Source organism: Pelodiscus sinensis, chromosome 22, assembly GCF_049634645.1.
Source record: "Pelodiscus sinensis isolate JC-2024 chromosome 22, ASM4963464v1, whole genome shotgun sequence".
Taxonomy (NCBI): domain Eukaryota; kingdom Metazoa; phylum Chordata; order Testudines; family Trionychidae; genus Pelodiscus; species Pelodiscus sinensis.
The window spans coordinates 11,229,094-11,251,266 of NC_134732.1; the positions used below are offsets into that span (position 1 = coordinate 11,229,094).

At 46.3% G+C, this 22,173-nt stretch overlaps 1 protein-coding gene across 9 annotated transcripts in view; it reads right to left on the reverse strand.

The window, feature by feature from the left end:
- Window positions 1-22,173, reverse strand: part of DNM1 (dynamin 1) — a 129,818-nt gene that overhangs the window by 25,754 nt on the left and 81,891 nt on the right. For 7 of the 9 annotated variants that reach the window (XR_012897245.1, XR_012897244.1, XM_075905875.1 and 4 more), the window contains exons 11-15: window positions 19,571-19,657; window positions 18,827-18,897; window positions 17,601-17,652; window positions 15,664-15,675; window positions 14,140-14,253 (exon numbers count right to left, since the gene is read on the reverse strand). Coding sequence is in view for 7 of the 9 variants with exons in the window: in XM_075905875.1 (XP_075761990.1) it covers window positions 14,140-14,253; window positions 15,664-15,675; window positions 17,601-17,652; window positions 18,827-18,897; window positions 19,571-19,657 (336 nt within the window). In the remaining 2 variants the exon portion in view is untranslated. The remainder of the gene's footprint in view (window positions 1-14,139; window positions 14,254-15,663; window positions 15,676-17,600; window positions 17,653-18,826; window positions 18,898-19,570; window positions 19,658-22,173) is intronic. The other 2 variants (XM_075905878.1, XM_075905873.1) reach the window with 1 other exon arrangement.

The following is a 22,173-nucleotide window of genomic DNA, read 5'->3' on the forward strand; positions in this document are numbered from 1 at the left end:
GTTTTTCCCTTAAATCCATCCGACAAAAGTGGTCACCCTAACAGGCCCTCACAGCCTGATTCCCTCAGTCCCTGAAGTCAGCTTACCTTAAGCCAAGCTGCTGCAGCATCTACACTGCAGGTGGCCAATGGGAGCACACAGAATGAGGAGTACAGGACACCAGCGGGAGCTGCCCTCAGAGTTCGATTTGGGGATCTGCATTAGACCCGCTAAACTGAATGCTAGAAGATCTCTGTAGTGTAGACGTGCACACTCCTTGCTGAATCTGTTCTGTGCACCCTCCCTAAAGTTTGTCTATTAATCTATGAGAGCCATTCCCAGTGACCAGCGCATCCATGGTGGCTCTGTCCCTTTCTGCTCTTAACTATTCATGATAGATTGTTGTTCTCAGCCCTAATACCTAGACTCCTGGTTTCATTATAGCATACTGCCATCTGCCTGTAAATGCCACCAGCCATGTGAATTGAGGTTTTAGTCTTTATTAAACGTAAATTTAAACAAATCAAGCAAGATAAATTGATGGCTGCAGGTTAAAAAGTTTAATTTTCATTATTAACCTTATTTTCAAATTTCAGGGGAAAAGTCAATGATTTGTCATAAAAGTTGATAGCTTCTCTTAAGTATTATTGGAATTTAAAACACTCTGCATATTAGAAGAGCTGATACAACGGATCCATCCTGATAGGTCATCCTACACTATGAAGGACTCATGTTCATTTTTAAATAATAACAGTTACACAAAATACAAGGTGGGATTCCAGTTGCTCTTCTCTGACACTAGGAGCTCCAACAGCAACTTTGAGGTTGCAGTGGTATGAGATATTTAAGCGTCAGCTAAAGGCCTTTTATATGGAAAATGACAAACAGCCATAATTGAAAATTGGAGCCAGTGTCCTTCTGACTAATCTAAGACTCAAGTGAAATGGGTGGCCAAACATGTGAGGAAAATGTTAAAAACTGAATCTTACATTTTCAAAAATGATGAATGATTTTTGGATGCCTCAGTTTTGAGCTGTCCAATTTGAGACATCTTTCAGGGACTTGATTTTCATAGAGGGAATGCTCAGTGCTTTTTTATTATCCTTTAAAGTATCTCCAGTTAAGCAGCTAAACACCAAGGCACCCAAAATTTAGGCCATGCTTTTTCTGGAGATAAGTTTAATTTTGGAATCTGGATTGAAAGATGGATGAGGTTAGAAATCAGGGGAATTTGCTTTAACCCTAAAAACTGAAGATCAGACTCTCCTCTCTCTTATTCAGAGGCAAATATGGAGTCTTTACTGGATTCATATCAATGTACCTGAGAGCTAAATTTGCCTCAAGGGCCCTATTTGTAAGTGTACAGCTCTACGCAGGCACTGCTATACCAAAAGTGATCCAGAGAGGGAGCCATTATACTAAACTCACCTTGAAGCAGGATGCAGCTGTCTGAGACTACTCCAATAGAAATGTATTATGTATGTAACCATCCCCCTTGTGCATGGGTTGTGTATACGTCATGCTTGTCTCAGCTAGAAACATGGAGAAATGTGATCCCTCATAGGGGAAATGGGAATAGAAAAGGCAGTCAGGCAGGCTAGCAGAGATCCCCAAATCTAACTGGAAAACACATTGGCAGAAAAGCAATTGTAGATAGTGATGCTGCTGACACATTTAATAAGCAGATATAATCAAAGCCCAAAGACGACAATCTGGCCATTATAATGGCCCTACAGGCCTTAGTCAGCAATCTCACTAAGTCTCATTAATTCCTAAGTATACCAGCATACTGTGCTAGGTCTCAGATCCCCAATGAAAAGATCAAATGACATTATCTGATACAATATAATGTGGTGCTGGGAAAGTTGTCCTGGAAACTGATGCTCTCTGGGATGGACAGAACAGAGACAGTTTGGGAAGGAACGGAGCTCCTGTACCCCAAACCACTGATCCAGAATGACCAAAGATAGAAGTGGGATTCAGACCTCAATTCCTCTGTACTTCTTGCTGAGACTGCCAACCAAGGAGTCAGTTAGTCTTAAATGAGGGGGTTGGTATTTTAGTGATGCAGATGCCTATTGATTCGGTATCTGCCTGTAAAATTCTAAAAATCACCTAATAGTTTCCACATTGCAACAACTTTCAGTCACTACTGCTCCAGGTTGCAGCTAAACTAGTGACCTAGAGGAGACAAACACTCATTGCCAAGCCCCTAGGCAAGCCAACTATTTCCACTGTAATCTCTCCTATTGAAGCTCCTTATACATCACCCACATGCAATCTCTGTGCTACTCAAGAAAGTAACTTCAATGTAGATGGCAGCCAAAGGAATAAAATCTAGAAATAGTTCCTCAAATCATTTTACAGTGTCAGAAAAGTTTGGAGCTGGATGCAAAAGAAGAAAATAGGGTGGAGGAGGGAAGCAAGAAATCAATTGGTAAGAACAACAGAATTCCCCATGTCCTAAGGCTTAGGTGATGGGTATATGTGTATTCATCTTGTACCCATTTTGTTTCCATCGTGATCTTGGAGTTCTTCCTTTTCATCCAGTGGTGAAAGTAACTTAAAATTTCTTACAGGCACTGTCTTATTGCAACACAGGTCCCTGCCAGCTCTTTAAATAGCTCTCTGCTGGCGTTTACCATAGCTCAGCCAGCTCTTGCCGGAGCTGCGCACCAGGGCGCCACCCCCTTACTTTCACCTCTGCCTTCATCACATATGAATTGCTTCTGTAATGCTTAGTGTATGATTTTTCAGCATTGGGGGTAATGAAAGCCATACAAGAGTTAGAACACTGGTGCCAGGAGGTAAATCCTTTGCCTCCTGATTGCAGCATGATGCACACAGATACATTAAGCCACTGCTGCTCTGACCCGCCATCTCACCCCACCTACACACCATTCTACCAAAAGTCCTAGCTCCACTCTTTCCATCTTTTTGCTTTTCACCCCAGCCTGTTTTATATCAATACTCTGACTTCATTTCCTGAATGTAAAGACAGGAAAGAGTGTAACGAGCTGTCGAGGGCTGAGCCTTTCAAAGCTTTGGCTGAGCCCTCTGCCCATATGTTAGCAATCAGGCAGTGTGTGTGGTGGCTGAGACATCCCAGGAGCAATGCAGCCAAAAGAAGGGGGGAGGGGCAGTTCCTCCTCCAGCCTGACAGATGCAAGCAAAAATCAGAGAGGGAGGACGAGGTGCCAGTACACCTTGGGGTGGGGGAAGGTAACTTTGTGGAACATGGTTCAAAGTTGTGGCTTGATCCCAAAAGGCCTGTATTGCTCATCAAACATCTCAGTAAGACAGAAACAGGATTGTAGCAGAGGAGACACTTCCCTCTCAGCAGCCAAATGTCTGTCCCATGAAACACATGCATTGCCAAGGAATCATGCTGCGGCAAGCAAGGGGGAGGAGGTAATGTGGGTTGCAGGAAGCAGGACACTAAAGTGAAAATATATAGGAGAGAAGAGGCATAGGAGTCACAGAGTCTAATCAAGTCTGATCAGTCTCACACCATTTCAAGGACAATAATTCTGAACTATAACCACAATACTTGCATGGAGGGTGCTGAATGCAGCAGAACTTGCACAGGGGGAATGATAAGGACAGTCTATGCAGGAGTTCTATACTCCATCTACACAGCAAAGCACAGCTCTGTGAGGCTGAGGGAAGGCACTGCCATAGAAAAGAGAGTTGGGAACAGCAGGGGCACATGGCTCCACTGGCCATTAACCCCTAGTCATGGAGGGCAAAGAACAGTGTTTTGGGGAAGGAGTGAGAATACACCGGTAGCTCTGTGCCTCAGAAGAGGCCCCCCCTTTGAATAGCCTTGTTACTCTGGCTCCACACAGGGGCCAATGTATTTTAGACAATTGTGGTTTGCATTGTTAACTGAATGTGCATTGTTCTCCTCTGTGCCCTCATCCCCAAATACATTTTAAACAGCCAGATAAAAATATAGCATAGCTAGCTTGGAATGAGGGTTCCTATTTGTTCGCGGGCTATTTTCTCTGCCCAGCTGGACTCCCTGCACAAAAAGGGTTGGTATTTTACGTACCGGATACAAATGAAGCTATAGCTGATGTGGAAGCCCACACATGCATCCAAAGGAGGAATATGTCTCTTGGGGTATGTCAAGACTACATGCCTCTGGCGACAGAGGCATGTAGATTAGACTACCCGGCACAGGGAAATGAAGCGGCAATTTAAATAATCACCGCTTCATTTAAATTTAAATGGCTGCCGTGCTGTGCCAATCAGCTGTTTGTCGGCTCAGCATACTAGTCTGGACGCTCCGCAGTCGACATCAAAGGCATTTGTCGATCTCCCCAGAATGCCTCGTGGGATGAGGTTTACTGGGGAGGTCAACAAATGCCTTTGATGTCGACTGCGGAGCATCCAGACTAGCGCGCTGAGCCGACAAACAGCTGAGCGGCCGTGCTGTGCCGATCAGCTGTTTGTCGGCTCAGCATACTAATCTGGACGCTCCGCGGTCGACATCTAAGGCATTTGTCGATCTACCCGGTATGCCTCGTGGGATGAGGTTTACTGGGGAGGTCAACAAATGCCTTTGATGTCGACCGCGGAGCATCCAGACTTGTGCGCTGAGCCGACAAACAGCTGATCAGCACAGCGCGGCAGCCATTTAAATTTAAATGAAGCGGTGATTATTTAAATCGCCGCTTCATTTCCCTTTGCCCAGTAAACAAATCTACATGGCTCGGTCGACAGAGCCATGTAGTTTAGACGTACCCTTGGAGTGCTAGGACATCACTGACAGAAGTATGAGAACTCACTATAATTAAACAGGAGGACAAACCCCCCAAGGTAAGATGAAGCAAGTAAAACTTTGGGCACATAGTACGTGTGTTCTGGCTTTTCTGAAATCTACTATATATTTGAGAGAGTTTGTGTGCCTATGTGTCTGTCTGTGCATATGTTTGTTTGTTCAAGGACTCCTTCTAAACGGTAAGAGCTGGGACCACCAAATTTGGAATGCAGCTTTCTTTTATTGTCACTTAAACCAAGGTAAGGGCTTGGTTGTGCCAGGAAAACAGCATGTGCCCTGAATGGGATTGCTTCTCATAAAACCATATACAAGAGAGACAGAAGGGGCTCGCTGGGGGCACACTCCACCCATCTGGGACTGCCTCAGCATGGAGTCTGCCACCCCCAGGCACTCTTTAGAGAAGGGGAAGGGTTCTGAAGCTCTCTCTCCGCCCCCTCCTTTATATGGGAACATTTCTGGATGTTCTCCTTCATCAGAGAGCAAGGGGAAAATACAGTTTGCTGCATTCCTCACTCTGGCTGAGCAACACAGGGGATAGACAAGCCTGAACTTGTCCCAGCTGAGGGACATACAACCCCCCCCCTGCACCCCCGGCTGTGCCTGCTGGAGCTGCAGTGGCCATGGAGAGGCACTTCTCACCTGGCCCCAAGCTGCTGCGGTGAGAGAGGGCTGGGGTAGTCTTCTCTCCCCAGGGCAGCCTGCAGACTGAACCCCTCCTCCCCAGTCCTACTTCAAAGCAATGATTTAAATGAAGCATGTATATTTTCATTTTATTTTCCAAAACCCAAACATTAGTTGAGTTAAGGACCTGAGCAACGCCAGGTAAATCTTCTAATTAAAAATAATAATGACTGAACCAAATTCTATTATTAATGCTGAAGTGCTTTGCTTATCTTCAGTGCCAATGATGTGCTAGAGGAGGCTCTAAAGACTCTTGTTAAAATCCCACCACTAAACAGACAGGAGGGTTGTGGTGATCTCCCTGTCTCAGGCAGTCATCCCCACCAGATGGGGGTCAAATCATATTCAACAAAAGCAAATGATTTTTGGAGGTTTCATGAAATTGCTTTGGAACAGTAAAGTCTTTACTTTTATAAACAGACAAATTTGTACCAGGAATTCAGTATTTTCAAAAATATTTACAGTGGACAATTCCCCCAGACTCACTATGAATTATTTGCCCCATCTACCTCCCACTTATCCCAGTTAAACCCTGTTTCTAGTCAATATGTTCAGGAACAGTGTATAACAATGCCAAGCTCAGGGCCTTTTGTTTGCTCAGTGTTTCCACCTCGGTCCTAGATTATAAGATTTAAATGAGGAAATAAATAAACAGATTTCCCCCACAGCCCTCAAATGCGCCTCATCCTGGATTTAACCAATTAGGGACAAGGCAGGAGCCCTGGGTGTTCATGTTTTTAGCCACAGATTTAAACCCTCTCCTCAGGCTCCCCCTCCTCTGTGTGTGCTGATGGGTTGCATATTGCACCTAATGCACTTTTTATCCCTGCAGCTTAAGAGAGGAAGTGAGCCACATGGCCCGGGGAACATCTGGAATCGCTACACAGGAGCCAAGCTTCAAAGAGAAAGCGGCATTCCTCAAATTTCCATCCAAGGTATGGAACCTTCCTTTCTTCCGCGCAACCTTATCCGTCAGATGGCTCACTTCCTGTCAACCTCTGACCTCCCCAGCAGCCAACAAGCTCCTCCCTCGAGTCTAGTTAGTGTTGTACTGCCACGTCAATTGAGGCAGAAAGACAGAAGGGAAGCAAGAGAAGGGAGGGAGCAAAGACCAGAAAGAGGGCGGGAGAGAAGCACAGTGAGAGGCAGACGTGACGGGGGGAGGAAAGGAGGGAACTTGAATCACTCCCATGATAGCCGGAGGCTAGCTGCAAAGGCAACTGGCCAACGTGGGTCAAAGGACCCTTGTTATGGGCTTGGAAGAGAAGGCTGGTCTTATTTGCTCTTTGTTCCAGACCCTGAGTAGAGCATCGTTCTACGGCACTGAAAGTTGGGCGGAAGGAAATCAGAAAGCATCGGGCCTGAGCGTCCTCCCACCCGCTGCCACCAACTGCTGCGCCAGATGTGGGGGGTTGAATTAAACAACGAAGTCTGCACATCTGGGCAACGGCCAAGACTTAGAAACATTTTCTCCTCGGTTTGAATAGCAGTAATTGATTTTTATTTTTAAAGGTATGAAATGCCCATGGGGAATTGGGCATTTTTGGTGCCAACGTCGGACGAGAATGGGGTTTGAAGGTTCACTCAGTGTGGGGTGCAGGCAGAGAGCAATCCCCTCTTCTTCCCAGCTGCCATCGGAGGAAACTTCTTCAAACTGGACTTGGACTTCCCCTCACCCTCGCTCTATCCCCCAAACACCAGCCCAGAGACAGAAAGGGAAAGGACTAATATGCTGCTGCTAGATGGAAAGCTGGACACAGAGGCTCCACTCCGTCTGCCCAGTGTTCAGACTACCTGTTCAGGACTACGAGATTGTACAGTAGTCTGCACATTGGTTAGGCTGTGCTGGGATACACCACACACACTGCCGGTGCCGCACAGGAATGAACTCGCCTGCACGGCTGGAGGAAATGATGGGCTGTGAGCAACGCATGCTAAATTCACCTACTTCCCCCAGCCTGCTGGAAACAGCCACTCGGATCCTTACCTGATGAGCATCTTTATCTGTCACTCTTCACATCCCATTCCCTGTTCGTCTTTCATTTCCTCCCTGTCTCTCCTCACCCTCTCTTTGCAGCTGTCTCTGTTGGCTTCACATGCTTGTCCCAGTAAGAACCACTCAAGATGGCTTGTGTTTCTTGTGCAGACCTTTGCTATAAGTGCCCAGACCACAGGAACTGGGGCTATCCCCTGGGAGAGTTACGGCTGCACTGACCAGTGCCTTGCTAGAAATGCCCTGTATGAGGAGGAGGCGAGATGGAGCACCGGGAAGTTGGAGAATTTTATGGTGTAATAAACTCTCATTATTTTATTTTAAAAAAGATTTCAGGTTTGGAGACTCTGGGAGTCACTCTTCCTTTAAAGTTGGTTATGGTCCTTTCTATAGATGTGGACTGGGAGGGACAGGTAATGTGTATGTTTGTGTGAAACAACTAGAGGACAAGTGGGTGAGAAAGAACAAAGAGAAAGTGAGAAAGGAAGAGAGAGACTGTGAGAAAAAGAAAAAGGATATGAATGAAAGAGAAAGAGCATAACAATGAATGAATGAATGGAAGAGTAAAGGCACAGAGGGAGGAAGAGAGCATGTGTGGTCGAAAGAGATACTGAGGCTGGTATGATAACTGGGAAGGACTGAGTTTCAGAGCATAGCTAGCTCTGTGTGGTCTCAAAACAGAAAAATAGGTGACAAAATCCAGTTTGCAATTGATCTGCAGCTGCTCCAAGCTACCTCATACTCTCCCATTACAGCTCCATGCTGATGGCTGGCAGGGCTTGAGCTACTGCAAAGACAACAGAGAGGGCTGATCTGGGGCTTAATACACAAGAACTACAGCTTGCTGTAGGAAAAGTGGTCTGTTCCATGTTTCTGAAAATGCGGGTTTCAGAGGGAGATGTAATGTTATCCTACCACTGCAGTTTCTAGCTAGAACTGGAAAGGCAACAGGTATAGTAAAGGGACACCTACAAGTATGTGACTAAGGTCACAGCTTCCCCCAGCCAGGCGAATCTGCCTGCATTCTCCAGTGATGGAACAGAAGGGAGGTATGAAGCCAGCACAATGTGGAGTCAGGACACAGCTCTGAACTAGCAGGCTTAAACTGGTATATGAAAAATGTAAGATTCTCGGCCACATCCATGGATTCAAACACCCATCCACCATTCCTCATGCTCACATACACCATTCATGTGCACAGATACTAAGCACACGCAAATACCCAAATATTATACACACACACACAAACATACCCATTCACACAAGCACATAACCTCATATTATTTACACACACAAACATAATATTCAGTCATAATCACATACCTGCCATGTCATCCACACCCATTCCTATGCATACACACGTACACAAATCCAGACTATTCATATGGACATGTAAACCACACCAATCACACACACACACAAACTGAGACACATACATGCACACACAATTAACATACTCAGACACTCAGACATGCACATACCATTCATAGACACCCATGTGCCACTCAGACACACCTGTGTGCATTCACACTCACACACAATACATACACCCATGTCTACATTCAACACACACAGATACAGCCACACCTCACCATATTGAGTGGAATCTTCTTGCGGAAGGTCTACATTTAAAAAGATGCAGGGGTGCTGCTATGGCACTTTAGTGGAGATGCTGCTACATGAATGGGAGAGCTTCTCGAGTTGGGAGTTAATCCACTTCTGTGAGAGGCGGTAGCTATGTTGAGGGGAGAAGCTTTCCCATTGACTTAGCACTGTCCACACTGGGGGCTAGGTTGGTATAACTGCATTGCTCAGGGTGTGTGGATTTTTTACATTCTGAGCAATGTACTTATATTGATGTCAGATTGTAGCGTAGACCTGGCCTTAATGTCTACACAGAACAGCATCCTGGAATTACAAGTTGCACCTTTACTGCAATGAAACAATTTGCTACTCTCATTCTACTTCCACATAAAATAGGGATCTTTGTGACGATATTGGGAGCAGATTTCACCGTGCATGTCAGCACACCTAGCCTTTAGCTAGGGAAATACACTGATACCCTCACACAGGTATGAACCAACACCTGCCCTCCTTAGACCTTATTCGATATAACCTTAGTGAGACTTCTGCATAAGTAAGGATGGACGGTCTGGGCTACACAGTAGATTGTAATCACCTGTGTGTGCAACAAACCTCTCATGGACACACATTGACACATGCATGTAATCACATGCATCCCAGTTTAAATGGACTTACATGTACCAAATGCAGGGCCCATGGCTGGGCCCATTCCAGTGGGATGTAGGACCACATAATATATTGGGCTTAATGCATCTGCCACCTAGAGAACTAGAGGAAAAGCCTGGGTCCTACCTGTGTAGCTGGGTTATGTGCTGTAGCTCTCTGAAGGGGATTAGACAGAAGGACACCTATTCTTGTCTGCTTAGGTTCTCATGCCATGCTCATCACCATGGTAACTGAGTCTCCAAAACCAACCAGCTACAGTACCATGGCTGCCACTACTGTCTCAGGGGTACAGTGTGCTAGTGAGATCGCCCTCTATCTTAGAGAATGGTCACTGGATCCAATCCACCATCTTGCTCTCCCACAAATGTCCTAGAGGCAGAACCCAGCAGCACCCAGGAAGTGCTGACTCCCTGTGCAGCATCCCCAAATCTGGCTCACTCCCCTTTCTGCAGCAGATCTATATTGCAGCTCTCCTTGGATCAGGGATTTGACTCATACAAAGGAGACAGGAGGAAAAATGGAGAGGGAACCCAAACAAAGGGCTCTTGGCAGCGGGGCATAACAAGAAGCCAGTTTTCTGCCTCCTCCCCTTCCCCTTCCCCTTCCTCCAGCATGCTCTACCAGCCTCCCAGGAGCAACAGGAGCCCTGTCCTCACTCACACTTGATGCTGGAACCTTTAAGACACTTTTAAGCTCCAATTCCTCTCTCAGGAGGGGGAAGGGAGGGAGAGAAAACAAACCAGCATTGTGGTCAGGCTGGTATTTCACTAATGGGACCCAGATGTCTTTATTCAGACTTGATGTCCAATCCTGCCGTAATAGGGCCAGAGAGGGAAGCACTGAGCTCCATTCCATCCGCCTCAGTTTTCTGGGAGGTGCTAGCCTAGCCCAGTGTAGTCCTGCCACCCTCAGCCCATCCCCTGTTTTCCCCCTAGATGTACCAAATTCTGCAACCACTCTTCTACCAATGCAAGGATTAAACACACTCATTTCCTTTGGCTGTCTTCAACAGTGCCGGGGAACTTATGGCAAGAGCCCAACAGGAGCACAAGAAGTCAGGGTTTTTGTCTGTCCAAAACCAAAGTGGACTCCCAGGCTACAGTCTTTAAAATCACTCAAGGTGACACAGGAAGACACCATTCCTCCTGTCAAATTGGGGGGACAGGGAGGCAGAGTATTCCTTCTGGGGAAGAGAGGGGATCTGGGACATATGGAGACAGCCATGTGTGGTGCTACCAGACTGGTTTGGGAGTGATGAGTTGGAAAAGCCCCCTCTCAATGAGGAGCAGAAGGGGGCCATAGGTGATGAAGACATCCATGTTGCTATGCAGAGCAGAAGGGCCCTGGAGGACTGAGGCCAGTTCTATACTAGACCCAGAAGGTCAGCTTAAGGTATGCAGCTCCAGTTACATAAATAACATAGCTGGAGTCGACATACTGTAAGCCCAGCTTGGTGCCGTCTTCACAGTGGGAGGTCAATGGAAGCAAATGCTCCTGTTGGCTTCCCTTCACAAGGAGTACCAGCATTGACCAGGGGCACCCTCAGTGTTCAATTTAGCAGGTCTTTATGACACTTGTTAAATCGAATGCCAGAAGATCCATCTCTGGTGCAGTAAGTATAGATGTGGCCACAGTCAGCCCTGTCCCTGTGTAGGACAGAAGGTAAGGATGGGAACTCTAAAGCCAAGGGCTCCTCAAGCTGCCCCTGTAATGTACTGACTTTAAGCTGAACCTGGTCACGGAATCCAAGTGGAAGTTGCTTCCCTTTCCTTCCCCAGAGGCCAGAGATCAAGGAATTGAACTGGTGAGAGGGGGCAGGAGTGGAGAAAAAAAAATCAGAAATAAAAACACATTCCCGCTTCCCCACCACCCCTTCACCAGTTAGAACAAAGGCTCCTTTCTCCTGTTCTGCTCCTGCCTTGTCAGCACTGGGTCACCTTGCATTTATTTAAGGGATGCAGGCTGGTTGGGAGCTGCCTTAATTAGGCTTCTCTGTCTCTCACAGTGCAGAAGGGAAGTGGCGCAGACCTCCAGCTGTTATTCACCCCCAGGGTTACCCTCCCTGCCCATAGGATAAAAGGGACGCCCCTTTCCTCTCCAATCCATCTGGAGTCTATTAATATAGATTACTCATTGGAACCACAGCCTGCCCACTCCCTGCTGGGGTGGAAGGGTGGGGGCTACGCGGTCATCGTTGGAATCTAAATGCAGAAGCTGTTTTTAATTTAAAATAATGTTCAAGCCTTATAACTGTCTGACCTGCACATGTAGCCACGAGGCAGCATTGCCACACCAGGAAGCTGTCTCACGAGTTCATGGGCCTTGGCAAAAGACTGGCTGATTTAAAATCTTCTTTGCACAATCAATTCTAGTTCCTTGCTGATTACAGGTTTGGTGCATGCCCCTGCTGAATTTAGGCCTGGTCTACACTTAAAAAATAGTCTGATCTACGCAATATGGTTAGGTCCAATGTTCCATCTAATTTTTTCCATCTGTGTATAGATTTTTTCATCTATGTGTGGAATAATTTGTGCACTGAGGCAAGTGTGAATGTGCACCACCAGTAGAAACAAAAAAATCTAGCTGTGGGTGCTCTGCTAATCAGCAACATTGGAATCTCTCCTGAGTAGCTGAACAAGTGCACAGCTTACAAGAAACACTGGTTAGGTCAACATAGCCCACATGGTAGACACAGCTAGGTTGATAGAACCATTCTGTGGCCTCAGCTAGAGGCTGATCAACTACATCAACAGAAGAACCCCTTCTGTTGACACAAAAGCAGTCTACACTTCAGCTCTCTGGCTGCACAGCTGTAATACCATAGCTGCCTGTGCTTCTGTAGTATAGACATAACCAAAGAGTCACCAGCTCCTGGGCAGGGAAAGACATTTCAGCCCTCATTCTCTAATGTCTGGCATCTTGTGTCATCATTTCAACTGTGCAAAGTGGGTGTTAAACGTGCCCACTGATATAACTGAGTGGAGAATTCTGGTCTCATAGCAGTCTACATGTATGTTGCACAGATATAAGCCATGCTATAAGACCCTTTCTCTTCCTCATTAGTAAATTGGAACAATTGCTTGGAAAAATGGATAGAATCTGAATCCATTTTTAGCCAGCCCCCAAAGTATTTCTATTCCTGGCATGTTGAATGATATTCAAGCTTAAATTCATGTCATTCTGATTACCTTCTTGCTGTTCATTCCCATTATTCAGAGTTTTAGGCCCAAAGGCCAGTGATGTCTTCCTTTATGACTGGCACACTGTTGATAGCAGATAAATAAATAAACAAAATATAACTTCAATTTAGACATGATTCTGACAGCTGGCATCTAGCTCCTTGCTTGAGTGGAAGAGGAAACAGTGGCAAACCATGATTCCCAACTTTCAGGAATATTTTCTTTTAAGACAGGTTTAAAGAGCAGCTACCTTCTCATTTATTTTCTGCATATATTATTATGGTTTGTTAATTACAGTACTCTGCACTTTCACATTCAAGGCACTTTGTGAGCATGAATTAATTGAACTGCCCTATACACAGATGAGGTGGAAGAGTACTAATATTCCCATTTTGCAAATGAGGAAACAGACACAGAAGTAAAGTGACTTACCCAAGGTTACAGAGGGAGTCAGTATCTGAGCTGGTATTTTAATTCCATACCTCCTGGCTCTGAGTCCTGTACTCAGACAACTAGGCCACACCTCTCGAGTGAACATGCAAGATGAGAGTCAAGTTCAGCCACAATTCAAATAGTCCCTTTAGCTACTGCTGAATATACCCCCAAAGTACTGGGTATCAGAGCGCTAACCCATCCCCTCCCTCCAGTGAGTCGGCTTGCCACAATAAGAAAGAAAAGTATCCTGCCCACTTTTTACTGACTCAGGAGCTCCAAGCAAAGTCACCTCCAACTGGATTTTCTCTTCAGTGCCAGGAATGGTGCATCCAAATTAACTCCATGACTTTCACAGTTCAAAGGAAATATCCTCATTCCAACTAAAGCAATATCAAGGCCCCACTAAGAGTCAAATACAAGGCACAAGGCAGTATATGGTCGAAGGGCAGCAATTGTTGGACCACTAACACATACGGACCCCGATTAATGTGCAGGGCTTCATCTGGGTATGCTTCATTCAAGGTCTCCTAGTTTTATACCCCACCCACATGATGTATGGCATCCTGGTTTGACTCCCAATCTCCAGGCATCCCTTTCTGGGAGAGGTTGGGTACTGGTTTGTGGGATCACAGAAGGTCCCAGAGGTTTGGGCTGCTTCATAAAGCAGGAAATCAATACACAGATGGTGTATTTATAATGCCCAGCCACCACAAAGAAAGCCTTCTCTTACAAAATGCTCAGTCACAGAAAGTCAATGGGAGCTGAGGGTTCTCAGCACCACAGAGAACTCGGTTCCAAAGCTACAATCCTACCAGCCCTGAGGCTGGGCCACTCACCTCATCGTCCTTATACCACGAGAGGTTCTCGGCTGTCAGAACAAACCAATATTCCTTGGCGCCGCCCTTCATGATCCCAATGTTATTGATAGTGAGCCAGCCCTTTCGGATCACCTGAGGGGATGGAAATTGTCAGTGTTAAACACAGCACTGAGAACCTCGTCCTCCTAATGGACGGGGAGAGAACAGAGTGTGTCCTACACACACAGACCAGCACAGCTCTCTGCTCCTGCCAAAAAGCCCCTCTCTAATTTGGAACACTGAGACCAACAAGCCTGCACCCCTCTCCAAACAGGAGAAGGGTTAGGCAGGAAGTGGCAGTGAGACAGGAGAGAACCTGGCTGTGTTGGGGGTGACACCATTGGCCAACCACTCAAGGGGAAGAGAAAACTGCAGAGAGCATCTCAGGCACTGACCCACCCCACAGAAACCAAATCACAGCAACACTCGCACCCAGAAAAGGCCACGCCTAGAAAGAGCAAAGGAGGAAGCACAACCCGGCAGAGATAGGGAGTTTTCCCAACACTTGGGGCTGAAGGGAACTGCTTCACAGAGCTCGAGGGGAGGCAAGTCAAGAAGAAAAGTAGAGAGAGGTAAATGGAAAACAAACTGAACATCTGGGAATAATGATGCATCTGGAATTCACACCCTGATTTTAACTGTGTGAGATAAGTGACACGTGTGACTGTTCCTATACATATGTCCATTAGCTTTAGTACAGAAAGATGTAACTATAGAAATACACTCCCATTGTGACATTCTGTGAGTGAGCTAGGAGACTACTGATTAGTGTACTTTATAACTTTAAATCAGTGTCTATTCCTGTACATGTGAGTTAGTAGAAAGTGAGTACATATAAATAGCTTAAATATAAGCATGTTAACACACACATATACATACATATATACATACATATATATATATACATATATACATACATATATATATATATATATATATATATATGAATGTATTTTATAGTAGGTCTTCACTATTGTACATGCATACATAAATCTGTGTTACAGCACATGTGAAGTAGCCTATGTGCATCACTGTATGTTTGTGCATGTTAAAAATTAGTGTGTGTTGAAAACAACATGTATATGAACAGATAGGTGTTTGTGCATTAATGAATACTGTTTTGTAATAAACATCTGCATGGTTTCTACATCTGTACATTCATTGTCCATATCTGTAGGCAGGGGTCAGTGGACTCCTCTTTTTCATGCTGCTGATTGTTAAAATTCACAATGGACCAATGTCTCTCTGCTAACAGAAAAGGGCACTAAAGCTGAACCCCAGGTCTGATTTCTAGGTCTTCATCTCCAGTCCACCCACTTACATGCCCTAGAGAGGCAGCTAAATAAATTCATATCAACATGCCGTCTTTGTTCCCCACTTTATCTGTATGTAACATCAGCTGCAGTAGCAGGTGGAATGGTCCATGTGCTTTCCTGCTCCTGCTCTCCCCAGATGCACCATTAATGCTCATTAGCACAGCCTGCTGAGCGGCCTTCTACTCACCAGGATCTCATCCTGCAAAGGGGAACCATAGCAACAGCAGCAGAGAAGAGAGGAGCAGAGAGAGGAGAGATTATTGCCAGGAAAAGAGAAATGGAAGGAGGAAAGAGCCTCAAAAATTAATCAAAATATGTTACCAAATTAGAACATCAACTGCAAAAACATCAAAGACCCTGGAGCCCCAAAGAAAGCTCAAGCTACTTATAGGCAAATCCACAAATGAAACAGAATAGGACTGGCCCCCAGAGCTGCCCCACACCCCAGGGAAAAGGCAAGGTACTCACTGGTGCTTTAGAGAGGATGGGTTTCCCTGCACCTGGGATACTGAGTGAAGTCCTTCAGAAATAGCATCCATAGAAAACAGGTGATCCTGCTGAACCTACCAACCAGTCTTCTAGCCATTCTGAAGCTCTAACTGTGTTTCAGAGAAAAGTGGCCCAATATATTTTGAAGAGGATTCACTCCTAATGAGCATTTGAAGTTGGAAAGGAAGAGGTTGTTCACCTACATTATTTGCCAGACTGCTTCTAAACCCTCCTTCTGTAGCAGTTGCCTAAGACCTTCCAGGCTAGATAACTGTCTTTTTCCCTGTAACTCTGGACAGGAATGTCATCTTTGCTCCTTTGACTTTCAATAGCATGTATGCTCCATGCACTTACTATAAGCAGCAAAGACTTTGCACTTCATTCAAAATTCTCTTAAAGGAGTAGGCTCTATCATAAAGATGCCCAGCCGAAGCAGTGCTGATGGGTGTTAAAACAACTCCCTGAGCAGCTGGCTTTAAAGCCTTCCTTTCAGGTGGGATTTGCCAGTTACAGAAAAAATGAGCCCAGAGGTTCTGCAAATTGCCCTTAGGCTGTCAGACAAGGGAGATCATTCAGATGGTCAACAGAGATGACTGAGAAAGAAAACTCTGTGGCATGACAGTTTAGAACCAGGGGAACCGATGAGTATAGTTTAACCCAGTTTTTGATGGACTATAAACTTGCTAGGACCCACCAAATCCAAGAACATGTGTCAGCTCTTGCCAGTATAGAAGAGTCAAGTGTAGCTAGGAGAAATGAATGGAGCATCCAGGGATGTGAGCAGAATTAACACTGACATTTGCCACTATCCAGAAAGCAGTGGCTTATCTGGCTAGATCCCTGAACATCCCCCCTGCACTTTCAGCTCTCGACTGGACCATTTGACAATTTAACTATCTAGTGTGTGGCTGGCCCAGCTGTAAAGCATGGTGAATCCATCAGGGAAATGCAAAGTCAACTAAAGAAATGGATGAAACTCAGATGCTCCAGATTCTGCCCAGCACCCAATGCCATGATGACAATGGAAGAAGACTAGGCCATCATATACGAAGTGTCACAGTTTCTACACCAGTTCCCTGCACAAAGATCCCAGTCTCCCCTTTTTTAGAGTCTTGCATCCTGCATACCACCCTGCACTAAGTCTGCAGCGCTCTTCTTTTGAGCTCTGATCCTCAGCTAGAGCAGATGATTCAAGTCCCTGTAACTAGCTTGTCAATCTCCTTCATGTGATTCTGATAGACCAGCTCCTCCACTCACTTACTCTGGGTCAACTCAAAGCCAGTGGGCTTGCAACAGAGATTGCAAAAAACATGATTTGGCCCTTGTGTTTAAGCAGCTAATACACATCCACAGTCCTAGTCTCACTGAGGACAATGCCAGCTCCATATATAACCATTGGTCCTTTGCAGGGGGGGACAGCCCATATTCTTCATAAATGCTTCTTTTTCATCCTTCCCACCAGTTTCCCTAGGCCCACACATTTCTGTGGGGCTAAGGTGTCTCTCTAATTTTCTTCCCATCGGCCTCTCTTTCTGCCTTTGAAGTGTTGCTGTGGCTGGCTCAACACTTGCTCGACTGACACCTGTCAAGCAAGCTATGCATCCCTCTCAGCACCTCAAGCAGGAGGGAACTTACTTGGTTGCCAGCTGCCTTCTTCTTGCTCATCTGGCTACTCCTCTGTTGAGCACTGCAAACAGGATGAGAGACACTCAAAAGTTCATTCAGCTCCCCCTTTCCTCCTGAATCCTGCTCCCTCTAGGCTTCTGCAACAGCACATTCAAGTTTCTTGCCCTCAACTTCCAAGCCCTGTATAGTCCCACCCCATCTACATCTTTGCTCTCAGCCTGACCTACTCAACTCTTTGCTCCCTATGCATCTCCTAAACCAGGGGTGGGCAATAAGCAGCCGACCCGTCCTAAACTAATTGCTGACCACCCCCTCTTTAGTCTTCCTCTACTCCGGCCTTCATTCTCTCTCCCATGCCATCCACTAGATTTGTAGCTCCCGCCCTCTTCTCGTGCAACCATCCCCTCCTCTGTCAAACTCCTCCTGTAAACAGGTCTTCTATGAAGCCTTTTAACATTAATACACTGAAGAAAGGAGCAAGAGAGAGAGAGCTCTGAAGTGTTTTGACATCATAGCACTTGCTGGTCAGTGCAGCATTTTGCAACAAATCTAGACCTTCAACTGCAAAACAAGCTTTGACTGTGGTAGGCTCAGGTTTGGCCCTACCTGTCTGAACAGTACTGTTGGTCTCAATTACAGCATCATCTCTTAGGGGGAGAGACCAGGTTTTGCTCTGCATTTGGTAAAACACTCAGAACATGGTCTCTCGGGCCTGCCCTCTAACCACCAGCTCATCCCTCCTCTCAGTGGGGAATGACATGGTTGGCATGCCAGTCATGGCATTGTTGACTTGCTCTTTGATTTACATCTAGAAAGCTCAGTGCTCACTCTGCGAAGCCACATGGGAGACCCAGCTTCACTCCTTCTTTCCCAAGAAGTCTGGGGCTGGCAGAAGGGCATGAGGTGGCAACACACCTACTCCCAGAGGGCGAGGTGCCTCACAATAGCCCTCCAACCAATTAAAGAGTGAGTTGGCCTTGTGGCTGGGGCGGACTGAAGCAAGACACAATAAAGTTGGGGTATGTCAGGATACCACAAAAACTGCTCTCACCCCCATCCTGCACATTAGACCTCACTTCACCCTCCCCTTAAAGCTGGGATGGCAAACTGCTCCAAACTCTCCACCCATGGGGCTTTGCAGCCATGTCCTGCAGCCCACCTGCCAGAGCACATACAGAGCAAGGTCATAGGGAATGGGGACAGGAGGAGAAGTAGTTCAGGGCACTGGTGCTTACTTGGCAAAGCCAATGAAATCCTCGTGGTTTGTGTTCATGTATGCCAGCTCAATGTCTATCAGAAGCATGACCTGGGGGACAAAGACACAAAGAAAGTGGGTGAGAGACAAAGGATGGGTGCCACTGCCCCAAAGGCAAGTAGCAGGAGCCAAAACTTAGTTGCCTTATTGCTCTTCTCAGACAGCAGCTCCCTGAGCTTTGTGGGTGTTCAGCTCCAGATCTCAACTTTACAGCAAAGGCCCATCTGTATTCCTACAGCTCAGACCAGCAATAGGCAACCAAGGCTAGTGAGTGGGCCACTTGAATGGCTCTCCTTCATCTCAATGGGCCACAAGACTCTAGTAACCAAGATGGTCTCCTGGGAATAGTAGTTTTGTGAACTGCGCTTGTGCACTTAGAATTTGCGGGGTGTGCTGACTGAATGGTAGCGGTGCTTTGATTGGATGCAGAGAGAGCACAGTTAATGTTGTGTGCTGTCAGCACACACCTCTCCTCACGTGCCCTTGCTTTATGTGCATATCACTTTCATAATACTGATCCAAAAAAACTGACGTGGATGGAAACTGGAGGAATCTGCCAACTCTGTGCATGGGGCAATGGTCAACAAAATGTCTTGCGGGCGACACACACAACCCTGATGGGCACATATGGTCCTTGGGCTGCAGGTTGCCCACCTCTGGCTCAGGATGTTCCCCTAAAGGTTCCCCTCTGCATCCCCCGCTCAGGCAAGCCCCAAAGCCCTACCTGATCCTTGGTCCTGCCTTCCCGCTCACGAATGTGTGTAGTAACAATTCGCTCCATCTCCTCCCGCAGGTGAGGGTACTGGCTGAGCTGCAGAAGAGAGAAAACACATGCACATGGGAAAGTGGGGCAGGGTCTGAGGAAAAATGCTCCACTCCAAACCATAACAGGGTTCTAGAGGGCTAATGGCACGGGAAAGCCAGAATTGCAGACAGATTTTCCCAAGTTCCTGTGGGGCCAAAGATCTTATACACTCTGCCTTGAGCTTCTTCAGAGAACAGCCCATCTCCTCAGCAGCAGCCCCCCTATGCCTGAAGGCCACACTACTGCCAGCCTAATCTGTTCTACAGGGTGAGGGGCTCAGCCCCATCTACAGATCTAAACACATCCAGCCTTGGGCATGTCTAAAATCCCAGTTTTAGGGCTTAAGCCCATGGCTGGCTGTATCCCAATACGCCAAATGACTAGTCCTCTGAAGAAGGCCAGCGTCTCATTGGCAACCTATGCTCTTCCTGGCCTTAGTCTAAACTGCGTTTTGAAACCTGCAGCAAACACTCTTAAAGGCCATACCTACTGTGTCAGGCTCATGCTATAGCACTAAAAACTGCAGTGTAGATAATGCCTCGTGGGCTGGAGCGATGGCTCATAAACTCCCTCCCTGCGCTTAAGAATCCAAGGGCCAGTCCAAGGCCAAACATCTAAACAGCAGTTTTTAGCACCATAGCATAGTCCACCCTGATATGGGATCTAAACTACAGTGTACTGTGTTGACAGATCTTCTGACACAAGGGGAGCATCCTGGGTGAATGAAGATGATCAAAGCGGGTCTCACATTCTATTAGCTGGATCACTAGTGAACAGTGGGACTGCCTCAATGAGCAATGCCACAGGTGGAAATGCAGGGCACAGTCAACTTCTCAGGGAACCAGCTTTCTCCCAAGGAGAAAGCCGCAACCCCTAACTTTACGGGTGTGCTGGGTGTGTGGCTGTAGCATTTCACTTCTCTTCTGCACTCCCTTTGCACTGGTGAATAGCAGTGGACAATCAGCCAGCATTTGTCTCACAGGTAAGTCCACCTTGCCACTGATCACTCGTTTTATCCCTGGAGAGAGGAATTCAGTTTGTAACACACAACAAAAGCGAGTGGAGGGACACTGTCACCTGCAATTGTTCGAAGGGGAAACTGTGAATGAGAAACGTGACAGCGCAAGCCAGCAGGCCCCAGGCAGCCCCCTGGCTTGCAGGCAGCACTTCCATTATGGGCTCACTGAAATGAATGGAAATTTTACCATTCATTGTTCCTAAACATCACATCCCAGAGTGGTGCTACTGCAGTGTTTGGGCCGATTCCTGGAGGAGCAATCATTCTGCTTTCTTCCTTAAAAAAGAACGTAAGCTCTCTGGGGGCAGGAATTGTCTCTCTCATGTGATGTATGTACAGCACCTAGCACAATGGGGATTTGATCCCTGATTAGGGCCTCTAGACATTATTGTTATAATCACAAAAATAATCAGGCCCCTTTCTTATCCCGTTAACCCTACTCTACTTAGTACTTTGCTAGCATGAACCCGTTAATTCCCATGCCATTCCTGAGAGGAACAAGTGCCTGTATCCCTCACTGAGGAATGGGGAGATTGATCTTGGGCAAATCACTCTGACAGCAGAGCCCAGTCCTGCACTAGCCCAATAGGGTAGCACCACCGGAGATCTCTGTGCAAGAGCAAAGTGTAAATTAGCTAAAGACTCAACTCCAGACCCATGGTCAGATCCTTTCCCTCCCTCTCTGGAAAGCTGGTTCCCCCCTTTTGTCATGTTATTTTGAAATACTTCTATTGGACAATTTAATGCTATCTGGGATTTCCTGACATCATCACAGTCATTATTATCTCCTCTTCCTATTTGGGGCTACGTTTTTATCCATGTCTCTCATTGGCTTTAGTGTTGCACGGCTTCAGTTCTGATGATCTTATGGGGGTTTTATAAAATCTGATTTGGCTTTTTGATTGTTATAAATAAAGGACGATGTCAATGTACTTCAGGAATCAGCCCAGACCCGGCACAACCACCAGTGGAAGCTGGAAGGTATAGGGCAATTGCTGTCAAGTTCTGAGGTATTTGGGCCTGATTCATCACTTCAGGCTTATTGCATCATTGTCATGCCTTTGAAATCAATGCAGTTGCCCCGGCATACAGCTGGAAGAAGTGAATCAGGCCCCTCTCTTTATAGAGACACTTCTGTTCTGAATGTCATTAGCTCCAGATTGATAGGAAGAGGCTTTCTGCTGACATTGAAGGTGGTCCCATGTGGAAATGGGCTCCCCTCAAACCCTAAGAAGGGGCACACAGGATTTCTCTTGGATCTGTATAGTTTTGGCTGCTTGTTGCTTTAAAGGGAGAGGCAACACTTCCTGTTTTCTTCTGGGATGGGGGAGTGCTTCTTGTCAAAGAATCAAAAACAGGAAGTTGGAAAATCTCTAAGCAAATCTCAGCTTCTTTGATTCAAGGACAAAAAAAGAATAAATAACACGAACAAAGGCACAATGAGGTGCGAAACGTTCTCAGTTTATTCAAATCAGGATCCACCAGCACAGGTTACAAGCAAAAG